Raw genomic sequence first — 19,094 nt, forward strand, 5'->3', positions numbered from 1 at the left:
TATTTGTAGTTTCTTTAAATTGTTCGATTTGTAAGATATTTAATTGCGTGGTTGCAGTTATCTTCAGTCTGAGTTATACGAAACCAGTACTTAATTTCAGAAAAGAAAATTGATAATATTGGTCAGGTGATTTTTGTAGCCATGTTCCAAGCAGAGACTGATGTAGGTGGCTCCAGGCTGCCAGGTATTCTGAAGCTGCACGTTTACACTGTCCATAAGTTGTCTGGTCCAAGTCTGTCTTGCTGATTTTTCTGGTGGACAGAGAGAATGAATCTATTCCGATTCTACACAAATAACAAAATGTAACATTCTGAAATGTAATCTATTTGAACAGATGCATAATTTTCAACTGCTTGTGTTTTGTGTTTGTACATGCAGGTATGTGCGTGTGTGTTGCATTTCAATTCTGCAGTTATCAGAATTAGATTCTACCACATTTTTGAAGCTAACATCAATCTCTGATGTTGAATCAATCTCTTGTAAAATACCAAACATTCTGAATGTACCATAGTTATTGATGATTTTTTTGGTTATCATTTCATAATATACCTTTATATTTTACTGTAGGACTGACAAGATTAGACAATGCTCATTATACGGTGTTTTTTTGGATATTGTTGTTTGTTGTTTACTTTTGAAGTAGTATGAAAATTCAGACATATGCATGTTTGCCAGAGAATAATGCGTTCATCGTCCTTGATAACCAAGCCTCCTTCTTCACTATTCCCATCATGTACATGTAAGAGTATTTCACAGCAACATGTATACATACCTCTTCTAGATGTCTAGTTAGCTTCAAGGGAGGTAACTCACATTATGGGACATGGTCACTGAGCTCAAGAAACCTACTGACAGATAATGTCTGTTTCCTTGAGGCAAGGAAAGCTAGAAGACACTTGGCAAGAACTTTGCGAAACAGTTCCGTGCTTGCTAGCATGAAACATGATTGGCTGACATCATAAAAAGTCTATACTGTCTTGAGACCAAGCGAAAGTGGAAGAGGGATGGTTGGGGTGAATGGCTTCCATTTATTCTTAGCCGCCTCGATGTTACTGTCTGGCATCTTACTCTCCTTTTTGCACAGGCATTTTAACACTTTCTGGTACTCTCTGCCACACCCTCCATGAGAGCCAGGAAGGAAAAAGAAGGAGAGACATTCGAATGCCGCATGTTCTGACTGCTTGGAATAAACAGCCGCTTATGTGTTGATAAATCTGCAAGGACAGGGGGTGCGAGCAATTGCCCGCAAAGTCCCTCCCTATGGAGGGGCTCACAGACGTCCCTTGCCTGTACACATATGACCTTAATCATAAAGGGTAGTCTCTTTTCGTATCTGATGATTTCCGTAGCACCTCAGCAAAATTAGTTTCACTGGAACACCTGTCTTTTACAGGGTTTTTTGTACATCAATTTTATTACTGTCCTTTGCTTTTTTGATTGCTTTATTGTTTTCAATTTGCTTGCTTGGCATGTGTTTAGAAAGTGATTGCAATTTCATTTTCTAACAAAAATCGAGGGAATGATATTGGATTAGTTAAAAAAGGAACAGCATTCTCACCAGAATGTTGAATTAAAGACTAAACTGATCCATTCTTATTTGTGGCTTTGTTGTCTGAATGTGATAAAGGTTCTTGGCATTTCCTTCATCCTCTTTTTGTCCTTTCTCCTTTGCATCTGTCTCTTCCTTGTCACAGGTTACAGTACTTCTGTTTAACTAACATTTGACAGCTGAATCAACATGGTAAACACAAAGATATTTACATTTGATCAGCTCCATAGATGTGTGACAAAACTCTGTATAGTAAAGCCAACTTACTGCAGTGAAGCAGGTATACTCTCTGATATCTCGTCAACCAGGAGTTTGAATCTTGCCAGAATAGATGAGTTGCAAATACAGCTCCTGAAAAAAAGGGATCACACAATCGCAGTGCTTCGAGGTTGCACACTTTTTTGACATAGCAGAAGAGGCCTCTCACACCTATCATACAGATTATTACTTGGGGGGTTGGGGTGGGGGTGCTAATTATCTTTGCTCTCTGTGACATTCACACAAGCCGATTTTAGAATGGGCTGTTTTGGTTGAAGAATACTCGCAAATAAACAAAAAGACTTCTCGTCTTGAAATTGGCCATGAGAAATCAATCCCTGTATTCATTCCCAGCAAGGACCGCATTATGTTAAAACAATGTTGGTTGTTGAGGCAAGGTTAAAGCTCATTGAACCTGTTAAAGCACATGTTTGTTTGTTTTTTCTTTCATTGACAGGTGTTAGACTCCAATATTATAGAGTATCTTGCTGGTTTTATGCCAAAGAACATATATAACAAAGAACACAAATGGTCACTCATGTCAATGCCTTTGTGTAATTATTTCTTTGTTATGTGAAAAGAATAAACATCTGATATTGCATAGTCTCTTACTCAATCTCTCATTTTGATTAAGAGTTTACATTCAGATGCAAAACCTTCACAAACCTGGCTGCAGGAGTGTTGATGTTTTTCTTGGTGATGCCTTGACGTCTGCCATTCACAATTACGTCATGTCTGTCAGAATTTCCTTCCTGATACCAGATGACTGCTGCAACAACAACAAATTCAGATACTCCTTAGCTTTTTAATGTGTGTAAACTGCATGGTTCCCCAAAGTTCATGCACCTGTTTCAATAAATTCAAATAAACTGTCCAGCTCCAACAATCAGCATAACACAGTACCCCTTCCACACAAAAACACTTCTCTGCTACCCAAAAGTGGAATTCTGCTGAGCATTATATCAAGTTTTAATTTCTCTGACCGAACAATTAGCGACAGTTCTATTATTCACAGAAAATACAATTAAATATCAATAACATGCTCCATGCAGGAGTATGGAAGAAAGAAAAGCAACTCACAACTGGCGGATGGAACAATGTTTTGGTTTGCACTCTGCCTAGCTTCCACTGCAGCACAACTGTGTGAAAACTGCAGTGATGACTGCAGCAAGAGAGGAAGGTTGGGCTTGTACACAGTGTCTCCTCCATCAAACTCTGATATCCTGTCATACACTGCACGCTGCATGGCGCCTTTGTTGAATGGACACCTGAAACACAGACCAACAACATATAGATAAAGGATATCGTCGTCGTCCTTGAATTTTTGCGTAACTCGATTCTTGGTGATTTTAGGTTATTGCACTTTAGAAAAAGTAAATTATTCTCCATGAAGAATATTTTCTAAAATATGATGGACAATACATGATTTAACATTCTTTTATCTTTTTATCCATACCAGGTACAAATATAAACATTATTTCATAATAAAAATCCAAAATTTTAATAATAAATTTTCATTTAATTAATATACTTACCCAACTCACATATAGCAATTAACTCTAGTTCAGTGCTGGTAACGCTGTACGCGTTCCCCTTGGTAACAAGGGAGACCACCCTAAAAAAGAGTGATCCATCCCATAATATCAGACCGATGTCCGGTCCAACATCCGTATGCGTGCGCATACGCCGCCATTTGTATCATTCGAACGAAGCCCAACTCACTACTTTTTTAGAACCCAATACCACCACAGCGGGGAGGCGGGAGGGTTTAAACGATGTGAGTTGGGTAAGTATATTAATTAAATGAAAATTTATTATTAAAATTTTGGATTAAATTACATATTATTACCCAACTCACATATAGCAGATTGCTACTATAGGTGGTGGGTACTTACCAAAAACTAGGCATGCAGGACTTGTCCCGCCGCTACCATGGCAGGCAGCGCGGAGCTTCCATCCTGTCTTACAGAAGCGACGTCTCTGAGGTAAAAGTTGACGAAGATGTCCTCAGAGCGCCAGTACGCAGCTTCCAGTACCTCGGCTAGCTTGCCGGACCGAAGAACTGCCACTGAGGATGCCCAGGCTCTCGCCTCATGGGTTCTAGCCGCGGTGAGAGGCAACACTGCCCTAACATCACCCGACTGCACTAGCCACCAGGCATATGCTCGTTTGATCAGAGTGGAGATCCATTTGGCCAGAGTCACCTTCGCTATATCCTTACACCTAGCCGTGTTTAAAGATATGAAAAGAAGCTTTTGACTTTCTGACCTAACAGGCCGAGTTCGAGACAGGTAACATCGGAGAGCTCTCACAGGACAATTTGCAATATCGGGATCTCCAGGAGCCAAAATCTTGCTCAAGGGTGGAATGCGCAAGATTGGAGAAAGCTGGCCAGGTTTCTGGTTTTTCGCGAGAAAGCCGGGAACAAATTTGAGAGAAATGGAACCATCCTTCTCGAACGCAATATCCTTGTCTAAACCCGACAAAGAGTGCACCTCACTACCTCTCCTCGAAGTAGAGAGAAGCGTTAAAAACACAGTCTTACGCGTCAAATCGGCCAAAGTGGCTGACAAAAGAGGCTCGAACTCATCCGAGGCTAAGAAACGTAAGACCAGGAACAAATCCCATGCAGGGAGAAGCGATTTTGAACGAGCTGCTAAAAGGGCAGCCCCCTTAATAACACTAGCGATAACCCCTCCGAGCGAAATTTTGTGGCCTAATTGCGCGAGGGTCGAAGAGATCGCCGACCTCCGGACCCTAATAGAAGAGGGAGAAGCCCCCTGATCAGCCAACCAAGACAGATGGTTGGCTACATGAATAGACCTAGGAGAAAGAGGTTTAACCCCGTTAAGCGCGCACCACCTAGACCAAGAGGCCCAGTGCGATGAGTAAACCGAAGAAGTCGATTTTCTATGTGCATGACCAACGAATCTCAGAGTAGGGGAAGAGGCCCCTGCCCTACGCAAAGCGCTTCGGACAGAATCCACGCGTGAAGGGCCAGGATCTGTGGGTTCTCGTGCTGAACGCCTGACCGAGGCTGCACGAGATCTCCTCTTTTCAGGGCGAGAGGGATCGGGGGCCGAACTGCTAGACGCAGTAGGTCGGGAAACCAGTGCTGGCTTGGCCACAGAGGAGCGACCAGAACCAGCGCTGGTTTCTCTAAGTCCACTTTCCTGAGGACTTTGCCTAAGAGGCAGAACGGAGGGAAGGCATACGCCGGAAGATCTGACCAATCCACTTCCAGAGCATTCACCTTCCAGGCCAGAGGATCCGGGAAGGGGGACACAAAGAGAGGAAGTCTCGCCGAAAACCTCGTCGCAAAGAGATCTATCTTGGGCTTGTCGATCTGCGACCAAAGCCGCTGCAAAGACTGGTGTGTGAGAGTCCACTCTGAATGAACAATCCTGTCCCCTCTGCTCAAAGTGTCTGCAAGGACGTTCAGACTGCCCTTCAAGTACACTGCTGACAACAGAATGTGCTGGGCGTGACACCACTTGAGAATGCGACATGCAATGTCGGAAAGACTGTGAGACCGAGTCCCCCCCTGCTTGTTCACATACGACGCCACAGACATGTTGTCGGTGTGAAGACGTACATGACTGCCCTCCAGGAAAGGCTTGAACGCTAGAAGCGCCAGGGAAACGGCCTCCAACTCCAGTACATTGATATGTAGGGAGGCCTGAGAGCAATCCCAAACTCCCGAAACCATGTGCTCGTCCAGATGAGCACCCCACCCCGTCAGAGATGCGTCCGTAAACAACTCTCTCTCCGGCGGTGGACGAACAATGGGAACACCCCGGAACAAATCCGGAAGAAGCCAAACACCTGTGGTCTGCTGAAACCAAGTTCCCAGTGCGATCGGAACACTCCAGTCCTGGGATGTCTGATCCCACCTTGACTGCAGGGAGGCCTGAAAAGGCCTCTTGTGAACCCTGCCCAACGGAATGAGGGAAGCCATGGATTCCATCTGACCCAGAACCGAAGTCAGAACCCTTGCACTGGCGTGATTCTCTCCGTAGAGAGACTGAATCAGACCCTGAAGCTTGTCGATCCGCCTTTGAGACGGACGGACAGACCACCGAAGCGTGTCGAATTCCATGCCCAGGTAAGTAAACGTCTGGGATGGTTCCAACTCGGATTTTGTCAGGTTGACAGAGAAACCCAGCTGTGCCGCCCGGCTCAGCACCCTGTGCGTATGAGCCTCGCAAAGCCCCCTGTTCTGGTGAAGGATTAACCAATCGTCCAGGTATGCTCTGAGACGGATGCCTCCCTGTCTCACAAGAGCGCAAAGCTGCCTGACCACAATCGTGAAAATCCACGGAGCTAAAGACAGGCCGAACGGCAGAGCCCTGAACTGGAAAGCTTTGCCGCCCCAAGGGAAGCGAAGCCACTTCCTGTCCGCGACATGTATGAGGACGTGAAAGCAGACCTGTTTACCCTTACGATTTTGGCGTAATTTATTACGATTTTCTGCAAAAAATACGCCATTCCGCTATCCGTGTCAAGACTACGATTTTCATAAATAAAAAATAATAAAAAATTTTATTTTTTATTTTTTATCAATTCACATGTTTGGCATTGTTTTTTTCAATGGCAAAATGGGGTGAAAAAGCACAGGACTGACCTGAGATCATGTCTGTCTGATGAGACGCTGGAGAGCCTTATTCTAGTGGTGAAGTCTCGCCCTCACTCATTCGGCAAGCGCAAGTACAGTAGAGAAGCGCTTGACACACTGAAAAAGGCCTACTACGAGCAAAAGAAAAAGAATCAGTGATGCATGTGCTTTTGATGTGATCTTCTTTGAAATTATGATGACTACAAAAACTGACTGATGTGTTTTGTTCGTGAATGATGGATATATGTGCATGATTGCGTTTCGCAGACACAGTTGTCATGTGCGTTGTAATTGGCGACGAATGCTGGATGATTACTATTTTTGTGCCAGGATTACTATTTTTGGGGCTGAGCATTACTCCAAAACACTTATGGGGGTAAACAGGTCTGTGAAAGTAAGCGTCTGTAAGATCGATCGACGTTGCCCAATCTCCCGGCCGCAAGGCCTCCCGAACCGAAGCTGGAGTTTCCATGGTAAACTTGATTACTCTCAGAAACTTGTTCAAAGGAGAAAGATCTAACACCGGCCTCCACGCCCCCGAGGCTTTCGGCACTACGAAAAGTCTGCCGTAAAACCCCGGGGACCGCGCGTCCAAGACCTCCTCTATAGCTCCCTTGAGCAGCAGAGCCGAGACCTCCTCCTGGACCGCGTTCCATGCCACCAAATCCTTTGGCGCCCTGCAGGGCGGGATTATCCTGACCAGGGGAGCCTTCTGCCCTGACCAGAGAAGCCGGAACCCCGAACACACTATCCCCGTGACCCACTTGCTGGCCACCAGTTGCAGCCAGGAAGAAAGGGCCCTGGACGGGCCGCCCGCTACAACTAGCGCGGGGGCCACCGGGATGTGTTGTTCGGGGAAGTTTCATTGGGGGTGAGGCTTACGCCCCGACCCCCTGGAACCCCCGAAAGACTGACCCCTCTTAGGGTATGGAGCTCCACGCCCCCTACCCCTGGAGGAGAATGACTGCTTCTGGGCCTTCCCACCACCTGACGAAGACGTCTGAGGTTTAGCAGAAGAAAACGCCTGAGTCTGAGACTTGCCCTGAGGCTTCTGGAAGCCCTGTGAAGCCAAACGCGCGATCGCTACATCCCGCGCGTCCTGCGTCTCTTTCTGGAGTGCATCGAAAGACGCCTGCCCTAAGAGAGACCCCTCAGCAAAAGGGGAGACCTTCAGCCTCTCCACAGTCGCGGTGTCCCGAAATCTGGACCCCGTCAAGAAGGCTGACCTCCTTGAAAGAACTGCGTGAGTATACAGCCGGGCAGACAAAACAACCTGTTCTCTAGTCACCTTGCCCTGAGTAGCCAGCAGTGTCGAAACATCTGTCGGCGACGCATCAAACCGAAATTCAAAAGGATCAAGAGATGTGGCAATCGATCTGGACAAAGACCTTTGCAGAGACTCCGACACGGACGTGAGTTCCAGCAAAGACCTTCCAACTTCCTCCACAGCTGCGAGAGAACCGTCAGTACATGGGACAACTCTATCCCTACTGTACCCGTCTTCTCTCAAAGCAGCAAGTTCCGGCGTCACCGGAAGTGCCCCTGACGGCAGAGCAAAAGAGTCAATCAGATCCAAAGGATAAGGGGTAAGCTTGAACTTCGGAACACCGGAAGCAGCCCGAGCCCCAGGCTGAGCCAGCCAAGAGACAACGTCTTCCGGGGCCTCGCCGTGCTGAACCAACAACGGCACCGCCGGTTTGCGTTTACCACACAAGACGTTAGCCATCTCATAGGCAATAGTTGACGATTCCCGGAAGCGGAAGCGAGGCCGTTGCTCCTGTGCACTCCGGAAATCGTCAAAAGCAGAACGAGGTGGGTGAAGCTGAGCCTTGTCCTTCACCACCCCTTCCGGAAAGTATCTGAACGCCGTTTCCGCCGCCAGCGCCACTGCGGCTGACAGCTTCGCGGGCAAATTCAGTTGGGAATCCTCTACCACTGAGGCATCCCCGTCTTCCGCCCTACACTCCGACTCGAGATCAAGCTCGGAGCCAGGAGGCAGAACATCAGACCGTTTATCGTCGGCAGAACCGACCACTTCCTGCCCCCCGGGCGGAAGAGGACTAAAACGGTCCCCGATATTCTCATAAAGAGACGTACGGAGGCGTTCGTCCTTTCGCTGCTCATAAGAACTCTCACGACATCCATCGCCAGAGAGAGCCCCCTGAGCTCGCACACCGGCAAGCGGTGTAGACATACCTTGTACTGGTGTCACATTCAGAAGAGACACCAACTTGGTACTCCCATCCTGCGAAGCATGGACATCCGCCCGAGTCACAGTCGCCGAAGGCTTTGCGGAAGTCGAAGCCGGAACTGCAGGAGACTGCCGTAACTGTGCTAAAGAGAGAACATCAGAAACACCCGACGGAAGCGCACGTAATTCCTCCCTAGTGGAAGATAATTCCGACGCAAGTGTCGAAACTTGAGCGCTCAAAGTCAACAATAAAGACGCAACTTCAGCTGGCGCTAACCCAGGGCAGCCATCTGAAGTTGAAGCAGAAGAAGAAGAAGAAGCTTTGCCCGAAACACCACTCTTGCCAGAACGTAAACAAGCCTGACCGGAAGTTAAACTGACGTCTGCTAACACGGGAGATTTAACAGAAGTTGAATCAGAAGAAACAGACGCGGATTTTCCTGCGCCCTTCTCTCTCCTCGAGCTACGTTTAGGAGGCGAATCGTCAGGCACCTGCCTCGAACTAGGCTTCCTTTTCACGCTATCAACAAGCGCAGCCTCCGCCATAGCAAAATAACTCACGAAAAATTTCAAAGAAAACAATTTCAGAAAAATTTCACAAGTACAAAACGAGCGACGAAAAAACGTCGCTAAAGTTATAACAAAACGGAAAGCTCTCACCACACAGGTAGGTAAAGGTGCAACGAAAGGCGACGACCAAGGGGAGATGCCAAAGCCAAAGACTATGGCAAGCTGAAGACAGCAGGAGCGTACATCAGAAGCGTCCTTCCCAGTTGAACCGCTGAGAGAGAATGATACAAATGGCGGCGTATGCGCACGCATACGGATGTTGGACCGGACATCGGTCTGATATTATGGGATGGATCACTCTTTTTTAGGGTGGTCTCCCTTGTTACCAAGGGGAACGCGTACAGCGTTACCAGCACTGAACTAGAGTTAATTGCTATATGTGAGTTGGGTAATAATATGTAATTTAATAAGTAGTTATGGCCTTCTGCCAAAAAGCTGTCTGAAATGAGTTATATGCTAACTTCTTCTTCTTCTTCGTTCATGGGCTTAGATTCCCACGTTCACTCATGTTTTTAGCACGAGTGGATTTTGACGTGTATGACCGTTTTTACCCCGCCATTCAGGCAGCATACGCCGATTTCGGGGGAGGCATGCTGGGTATTTTCGTGTTTCTATAACCCACCGAACTCTGACATGGATTACAGGCTCTTTTCCGTGCGCACTTGGTCTTGTGCTTGCGTGTACACACGAAGGGGGTTAAGTCACTAGCTGGTCTGCACATAAGTTGACCTGGGAGATCGGAAAAATCTCCACTCTTAACCCACCAGGCGGCAGCGACCGGGATTCGAACTCACGACCTCCCGATTAGGAGGCCGACGTTTTACCACTTCGCCACTGCGCCCGTCTATATATGCTAACATTCCAGGACAACATCGATATGCACAATAGCCACATGTAATCTAAAATGCATATGAACACACATCTTCAACTGGATCATAAGTGTTCAGTGTTGCACTGATGAGGGGATGCAGGTCGGAAAGATCATCTACACTGCATCAATCCCTTCCGTCTCTCAGTCTCACTCTCCCTCTTGGAATTATTGTTGAGGGGAATGGGCAGTTTTCAAATACATGTATGACTAAACTTATCCGTGCTGGAGTCAAGAGAAATTATGCTTCTTAGTTTGACACTCAAGATAAGGTCATAGTCTGATCTCAATTTCAAAAGGTTTCATTCAAACAATGTTAGAACCAAGACTTATACAGATATGGGTATAATATCACAACTAAATTAAATAAATCATACACCATGATGCAAAAAATTGAATTACTTTCCAACAACAATGGAATGAAAGTAGACAGGTCTGTTCAAGAAGTGTGACAATAGCGCCCCTTGGCAGCCAAGCACATTCCACCGAGCCATCTTGTCACTGCACGACATGGACAGGGTTCTCTCCCCTCTCCCAGGCTTGATCCGCAAAGCACCCACTGTGTGAAAGTTTATCCCCGATTCATGCCGATCCTGATCTCCCCCGGGCACACACTTGGCACCAGTTCTGTGTACATCCTTGATTCCAGATACCTGTTCTTCAGTTTTCCCTTTCCGGTTTTCTGTTCCTTTGATATTTGCATCTGTAGTGTTAATTTCTGTTGGGTTATCTCTCCTGTTCACCGCCAAAGTCTCTGTATTTTTGGTGTGTGTCAAGTCTGTTCTGTTTGTGCAAGAGGAATTTTCACTGTTGACTTCAACTGCACCTGATTTTGCTATTACTTTTGTTATCTTGCTTTCTATTGTCCAAGTTGAATCTATTTCAGAAGCAGTCTTGTCATCAATGCTGTTTTCTGTATGGGACAAAGTTACTGCTGGGCCTGTATCACTGACAACAGTGTCCAACTCATTTTTCTTGTTACTAACTGAAGTTTTAGACCTCTCACTCTCACCCTGATTTTCCACTGAATGCATCATCTCTCCTTTGTAGCTAGTCTCTTGTGTTCTTCGTTTCAAGCTGTCATGTACAAAGCTCATGCCATTTTCAACTTCAGTTCTCTCTCGTCCAGGTGTGCTGTCTCGGTGAGCAGGTATAGAAGACTCACCATCCTCCAAGTCAAGTCTAACAAATTTTGCTTCTCGTCCCATCTCTTCATCACCATGTCTCTTCTTTCCAGCATTTTTGCTTTTTTCGCTAACTGCAGGCTTTTGGTTGTGATGAGGCGAGTCATGGATCCCATCGTTGGAGTTTACCTCTCTTGGGAAAATTGAAGCATCTCCGCCTTAAAAAGAAAAGAAAAAAAACATTTTAAATACATGTAATTGTCACTTTAATTCTATGTTTATACAAGTATCTATCCATATTTACCGTGAAATCCACCTACTGCGAACTTTGATAATAACGATGGCACTTCTGTCCAAGTGAGCAAATTCGTCTTGGACAGGTTTGACTGTAACTACTGTTAGAAGCTGCTCTTGCTGAGTTGCGTTTTCAAGAGGCATACAGACATTCATGACCATGCAAAGTTGTTGCTAGTTTGGTTTTTCCAGCCTAGTACGTCATTTTTCGTTTGTAAATGCTACATCAAGTTACAGGTATTTGTTAATGCCACAGGAGCCTTCACAATCAAACCCCGACAAACGTTTCCACTGAAACAACTTATGCATTCCATTCGAATAATTCTTACTCCAATAAAATAAACCCCATGAAATAGCAATGAATGATTAATGATCAGAATATAGCCATTGCGACTTACATGGAGTGTGACTGGTGAAGAAGTGAAACTGGACTCCTGGTTTCAAATCACACCTGTGGGCTGTCAATGGTGTTGGACAGGTAAAAACACTGCTGTTGCCTCCAAGGTATGCTGCTCGCAACTCTCCATACAGGTACCTGTTCAAAAACAGCATATTCTTAGAACCAGAGTTTCAACCGTAGTGAGTCACTGTTGCTATTGTAGCTTCTGCTTCTGCTGGAAGTGGTGATGGTTTTATGTAAAGAAGAGAACTGAAAAGCAGTTGAATTATACACATGCCCAATTAATTACTTTCAAATCTTGTTTACATATCCCTTGAAGTGCCATAAGATATAAGACATAAGACATAAGATCATTTATTGTCCATACAATTAATTACAATAGATGGAAAAGCGTGGTTCATCTGCTCTTAAAACAACCAAAACAACATATGACAACAACCTTAAAAAACAAAAATAAGAACAATAAAACATACGAAGTAAGAACACCCAAAGTACTCCAGACAGGCACGTCCGCCACATCCATACTGCACACACACACACACACACTCGCACGCACACGAGTTGCTGGTAAGAGATAGTAACCAATGCATCTATCACAATCCTAAAACGTATAGATAATAAAAACTTTTGGCCATAAATATAAACAGTTCATGCGGCATCACAAAGGGTTTCAAATTATTGTGATTACAGGCACATAACACACACACACACGTAATATGTAGGAAGGTGGTAAAAGATAAAAACCAAATACATTGCACTCTATTTTATCACGGCATCACAGAAGATCAAGATTTACCTATTCTCCAATCTTTGGTCAAAGCCACACATTATTCAGGTCTGCACTTCAAATGTTGCCCTTTATTCAAAATCTCTAAAACATTGTACTTCGACCAGAATAATCAAACAGCATTTGCTTTTAGTTTTAGACTGATTGAGTGAACTCACAGGAGAAAGGCCCTTCGAGCGATGATCTCAGCATGACTGTCATTCACAACAACCCCTGAGGGTGACATTTTAGACTGGCCAAGACACTTTGACCCTGTTCCCATGGCAACCACCTTCAATTCATCACCATCACCTTGACACAGAACCAGAAAATAAAATTAATAATCAAAATACATGTAGTAACCACACACGCATACAGTGCAAATATTTACAAATAGATTTAGCTTCACACCGAATTTCTTTACTTTACTGGCCCCCAAAAAGGGATTGTTGTAAAACAAAACTTTGGCTTTTAGTTTTACCAGGGTTTTTTTCATTTTATTTTTTCTATTTGCATTAAAGATAAATGAATTGTTTTTTACTTAGGGCCAGAAAAATGTGTTTCCGATTCCCTGACCACCCCTTAATTTTTCTTACCATGCATGACCCTAGAACTTGTTTTGGGCCTTCAAAACAAATGCACCTGTGTACATAAAATAAAATCTTCAATAAAAAATGTTTAAAGCAACTAGCGGCCCTGACTGTTTTGGTCTTGTCATTTTGTTGGAGGGGGGGGGGCTTTGATCAACTGTCCAACATGCAATGATGCATGCACTTGACTAGACATCATGATCACACACTTACAAACACACATATGCATCAACGCATACACACACACACACACACACACACAAAGTGAAAATAGAACCTTGCTCAGTTTGTTGCACTACAGCTGCAAGCAGCGTCCACTCCTTCCCCTCTTGGGGTTTTCCTTTCTTTGGCAGCTGGGTGTAATGCTTATAGCACATTGCAGCCACTTGGTCTGCAAAACTCTTTTCATCTGGTTTCAATACATCCATCACCGTTGGAAGTTGAACTTTCCCTGCACACACAAAAAAAAACCACCCACAGATCTATAGATTTGTACCCAAGACAAAGCAATAATGGAGGTGATGTGTTTGGTGGTTTTCAGTGAATTTCACCTTTATTCCACCCCCAGAAATGTCACACCATGAAAATAGGTCCAAAGAAATCGGACGCAAAATACCACATGACAAACTCAGCAGATGGAGTACAGCATGACCTATCTGAAACGACGCTAGAGAAAGATCTAGGTGTGCACATTGACGACAAACTGTCTTTCAAGGAACACATTACAACATCAGTATCAAAGGCAAACAGAGTACTTGGAGTAATTAGAAGAACCTTTCAGAACTTGGACAAGGAAACCTTCGTACAGCTGTACAAAAGCTTGGTCAGGCCCATTCTAGAATATGGTCACTCAGTCTGGAATCCACAGGCTAAAGGGCTCTGCAAAGACCTAGAGAATTTCCAGAGAAGGGCAACAAGGATGATTGGAAGTCTGAAGGAACTGTCATACTCAGAAAGGCTTAGGATCCTGGGAATTCCTTGTCTCCAGCATCGTCGGCGCAGGGGTGATATGATTGACACTTTTAAATACCTCAAAGGTATATACATTACCCAGAAACCCAATCTACACAAACCCCCACCCACTGAAAGGGACATGAGAGGAAACAGTCTTAAAAAACTTTGCCAAGTCGAAAGTAAGGAGTGCCTTCTTCGCAGACAGAGTTGTCTTAGACTGGAACACCCTGCCCGAAAATGTTGTGACAGCTGATAGCGTTAACTGCTTTAAAGCACGACTGGACAGCCACTGGAAAGACACATCAAGTGTCTACACACCAAGCTGCTACTAGCCCCCCCCCCCCGCGTATGCAGCTTACCTTTGTGGATCGGCGTACAGGTTTTTAACCTAAATCGTCGCACAAGTACAAGTACAAGTAAGTAAAGTAAGTATAAAGTTGCGCATTGCGGCATTGCATGAGAAACGTACCATGAGTGACTATGACTATGACAAATAGTGGGGCTCCTATGTTGCAAAATCAATCATTTCTTGTGACAAACACCAAATTTGGCATACATGTATAGTTTTATGTGCTTAACAAAACCTGATACAGAGCCACCGCGAAAAATTAAAAAATCGGTAGTTTTTATAACAAAATTCAAAATGGCCGCCAGTAAAAACGGTTGGGTATGTTAGGCATATTTCATTTCATGTGACAAACACCAAATTTGGTATAAATGTATGGTTTTATGTGCTTAACAAAACCTGACACAGAGGAACCGAGAAAAATTTAAAAATCAGTAGTTTAAAAAAAATTCAAAATGGCCGTCTGTGAAAAAAGTATTCAGGCGTATATGATGCTACAAGTCATTCTCTTGCAATAGAAACTAACAGAAACAATTGTTAAAACATAACAATACATGTATACATGATCAATGGTGCAGCGATTGGTTGGACGGCGTGGGTGGCAGGGTTGAAGAATCGTTGGCTTACCTAACCTGTGCCAACAAAAAACTATCGCACAAATGTTCGTACCAAAACGAAAACATTTATTCCTGTGCCATTGTATTCCATTTGTCTATGCTATTAAGGGCACACAACGTGGCTATCTGGAATATAAAAGATTGAATTTACATGGGTTATGTGACCGCCGCCTAAATAAGGGTACCCCAAAAATCAAATTGATAAAAATGAAAGGTATCAGTTCAAAAGTCAACGAAAATGCATAATAGGCATAACTTGGCAACTTTTGCTTTTGATGAGAACATCAAATTGATTATCTATTCAGAACAAGATGTTTTATTGTCATATCTTACATATTTCTATAGTGTTGTGCCATTGTTCTTGATCACATGAGCAGTAAAAACCGGAGGTTTCTACATCAACTTCAAAGCTAACACCAAGTCAAACTTGAAAGGCTATCATAACAGAAAGCACTAAATTTCAGCAATGACTTGGTGGATTGCTTTTAAACTTTCAGCATCATATACAAGACGTACTTTGGGTCAACTTTTGTATCGTTATAACAAGAACAGTTTGTTTACATATAATGCATTCTTTCAGAACATGTTTTTACAAAGTTTACAATTCATATGCTTGTCGGCTTACATTAAATCAATTGTTCTTCTTCGCACGCATACACTCATACAGGCAAAAGATTGATATAAATTCTGCCACAGTGTCATTTCATTATGACTATAAGTGTACATTTGCTAGTCCTGTAAACCTGATTGACGTCTTTTGAATGATTGCTGTCCTACAGCGATGCCCCTTCATGCGTAATACTGAGAGGCACTGAGCGATAACTGCTGTGGATAGAGAAAAGTTTGAACGTTGCTTTCGTTCTCATGCGTTTACAGGACATGCACATCTCCGCCAGTGGCCATACACAAAGGAAACTGTGACAGTACTTGAAACAATCATAATATATGCGAAGTAAAAAATATTTTTGATGTAAGTCAAAAAACCTGTGACGGTTTTTAAAACAGTACTCGAACTACGTCTCATATGTAGACATACATTCCTGAAAGTGTTGAAGCAATCCACTTGGTCATTGCTAAAATACATGGATTTTAGTAGGGTATCCGTCACAATTGACAATACAAAATCTCTCATTTATTAATGAGATAAACACATACATCAGTAGGAATAATGACATAACACTAAAAAGTATTCATCCTGTTGTGGATAGAAGTTGTGCCTCATGAATTTTTCTTGACTTTTTAATGGGTACCTTAAGTTGTAGTCACATCCCCTTTGTCACGTCAACGGTCAAGGGTACCCTTATTTGGGCGGCGGTCATGTGACCACTGTAACTAAATCTTCTTTTATCTGAAAGATGTGCCATTTGTGAGAGCCTTTACTGGCATAATAAAATGATTCGGGAATGAATGTTTGAGTTGGGGTACGAAAATGGGTGCAATACTATTTTTACACAGTTTAATTTGCTGATTTTCACAGGCATGCAAGCACAGCTGTAGAGAGCAGCGTTTTGTTGTACAGCACTTCCACACTTCATGCGTTCTCGGCACATGCTGGATACCTCTTGAAGGCTTGTCCAAAATAACTCCCACTTTCCAGCCTTGGACTGCCAGCCCCACAATTGGTGTTAGGTTGTTTGCCTGATTGCATCTTTACTGACGTAGTCTAGTTTGTAGATTGCTCTTCTCAAACTCATGTCCTGCAACAGCACGTTACTTGTAAGGGTGTTTTGGGGAATTTGGCAGCGCTTTTGACTGAAGAGGTACCTTCTAGCACTGTTCACACCCAGGAAGTTTGGTTTTGTCCTGCAGAAGTACAACAAAAAGCTCTTGTACTGACCTGTCAGTAGTACTCAGCTCTCAAAGAAGAGCAGACAACATGAGGAAAGATTGAGTGATGTCTACTAATGCATGCCATACTTGTCAAGCCTCCAATACCACTGAAGAACAACACAGTATCACAGTCTGTAAAACTGTGAAACATGGGCAGGCAGGGTGACTTCTCTGGGCCAATGGCTTTGGCAATGTGGTGAGCAAAAAATTGCTGAATCCTTTTCCATAGCGATGCATACTTCATAAGCAGAAAACTGAAATCAGCTGGGATGAGAAGCAGACTGTCTTAGATGTCTGGCCTCCTCTAAATCCATGGTGTAGGAAATCCACCTGGGGTACCCTTCATACAAAAGCTGAAAAGTGACCATTTTATTTGAATAATGTTTACTATCTCAGAGAGTTAGCCAAAGTCTTCACACAAATGATAAAATGCAAGAATTGGATTTTAACTTTGTATAATTCTTACTATTTAAGGTCAATGCAAAAAAACTGTTTCCAGTTACCCAACTGATTCTTAAATCTTGCTGGCCGCTTCATTCATTATAATTCTAACAGTCGCTTACAGAATGTTGACCCTTGTGAGGGTATGGTAAACCCACCAAATTCACAGAGGTAGCTTACGCATATGTGTGCATACTTGTTCAAATTAATTATCAAAAAAAAGATGCAAACTGTTCAGCTACTCTGGAGGTATTAGGTACCAACCTTGATAGTAATGGTGAAATCAGCTCGTTTGTGTGGCACCGGCAGAATTGCTCATAATGTATTCACGCAGCACTCTTGTTCTCAGGAACCCGCATGTGGTGTAACCCTCAGTTGTATATTCTGTTACAATAAAATGCACATCAATGCACGGTCAACCTAAATTAAGTAAAAGGTTGAGAAAAAAAGTAACACACCAAAATCGTAACAGTGTTGAGACTCAGACTCAGAGAGAGGTACCACTTTTTTCAAGACCACTAATTTCTCATTTCATTAGCACATAAGCTTATTGCATATTCTTGTCTTTTTGCTATCATCTTTGAAAGTTTGATCACAAGACCGTAGAGACCTGGGGAATGTGTTTTTTTTCCCCCAAGCTGGCCCTCCTACTAGTTAGTACATGTCACTGTGGCCTACTCACTCTAAGTCACTCCCCCTCCCCCCTCAATTCTTTTAGAAACTTATGGAAGTCAAGTCCTTTATAATAGGCAGGACTAATTATCATGCCTTGAACAATCTCTGCCTCCTTGCCTTTCATTCAAAGTTCTTTTAACTTGTCCAAAATCATTTTGGTGGCGAGCATGGTTTCCTTTCAAGTTTCATTCAATCAACAGATACATCTAGATCTATCAGTATCACAATCCAGTTTCAGCAAGATTTGAAAGTGTGCAGCATTTTAGCGCTTCAGCGGATCAAAAACAGACCCAAGGGGACAAATAAAGATTATAATGACGTGAAATTGGTGAATGAAAGGGTAATCTTAAAAACTTACCCTCACAAACGTTGTTTTCGCTCAAATCAAAACACGCATTGGTACGGAGGCCGCCATCTTGAATTTTCATGCTGCGGATATATACTTTTCTAAAAAAATATAAAACTAAATGACAGAACACAAAAGTACCCATGAAAATATTTATTTCATGTATATATTATCAGCAGACAACTTCTGGTGCATTGTTAACAATTGAAGTTTACATTTGCTGAGTTGGAAATATTTACTGCTGATGGCTTTTGGTATGAAAATCGTCTGCTGTAGGTGCAGCCTTTTATTCATTATTATAAACACAAAAATCAATTTCTGAAGTGGCTCTGTATCTGAAATCATTAAAAACATCATAAGGAACAATATCACGAAGTATGATGTTTGTCACAAGATGTGATTAATTGTTGAGTGATTCTGCAACATACGAGCCCCACTAAAATAAGCTAAGTCCAACAAAAAGCGGAAATCAACAAACTGCGGGGTAATTTTGAACTTTAAGCGGTGTGTGTGTGTTATTAAACAGCACGTTCGACCAGAAAATGCGGAAAACCACACAAAGCGGCCTTTTCATACATGTGCTTTTGCAATCAAGTGAAGTGGTTCAAGAGCACTCCACCAGCTGGACAAGCACGTTGTCGTGAGTCACTTCCCTTGCGT

General features: G+C 43.4%; 1 protein-coding gene across 5 annotated transcripts; it reads right to left on the reverse strand.

The window, feature by feature from the left end:
* Positions 1-17: 17 nt before the first annotated feature.
* Positions 18-19,087, reverse strand: LOC138967006 (tRNA-specific adenosine deaminase 1-like). 5 transcript variants are annotated; one of them, XM_070339467.1, is made up of 10 exons: positions 18,447-18,517; positions 17,678-17,797; positions 13,503-13,676; positions 12,815-12,947; positions 11,868-12,004; positions 10,454-11,393; positions 2,888-3,075; positions 2,474-2,576; positions 1,817-1,900; positions 18-251 (listed from the first exon to the last, which is right to left on the reverse strand). In XM_070339467.1, the coding sequence occupies exons 3-10, from the start codon at positions 13,651-13,653 to the stop codon at positions 74-76; spliced, it is 1,914 nt and encodes a 637-aa protein (XP_070195568.1). In that variant the 5' UTR covers positions 13,654-13,676; positions 17,678-17,797; positions 18,447-18,517; the 3' UTR covers positions 18-73. The 5 variants fall into 5 exon arrangements, with proteins under 5 accessions (XP_070195568.1, XP_070195585.1, XP_070195560.1 ...); XM_070339484.1 differs by lacking the exons at positions 17,678-17,797; positions 18,447-18,517 and adding an exon at positions 19,011-19,087; XM_070339459.1 differs by lacking the exons at positions 17,678-17,797; positions 18,447-18,517 and adding an exon at positions 18,991-19,031 and having other exon boundaries at positions 2,474-2,573.
* Between the last annotated feature and the right edge of the window lie 7 nt (positions 19,088-19,094).

Source organism: Littorina saxatilis, linkage group LG1 (assembly GCF_037325665.1).
Source record: "Littorina saxatilis isolate snail1 linkage group LG1, US_GU_Lsax_2.0, whole genome shotgun sequence".
Lineage (NCBI taxonomy): Eukaryota > Metazoa > Mollusca > Gastropoda > Littorinimorpha > Littorinidae > Littorina > Littorina saxatilis.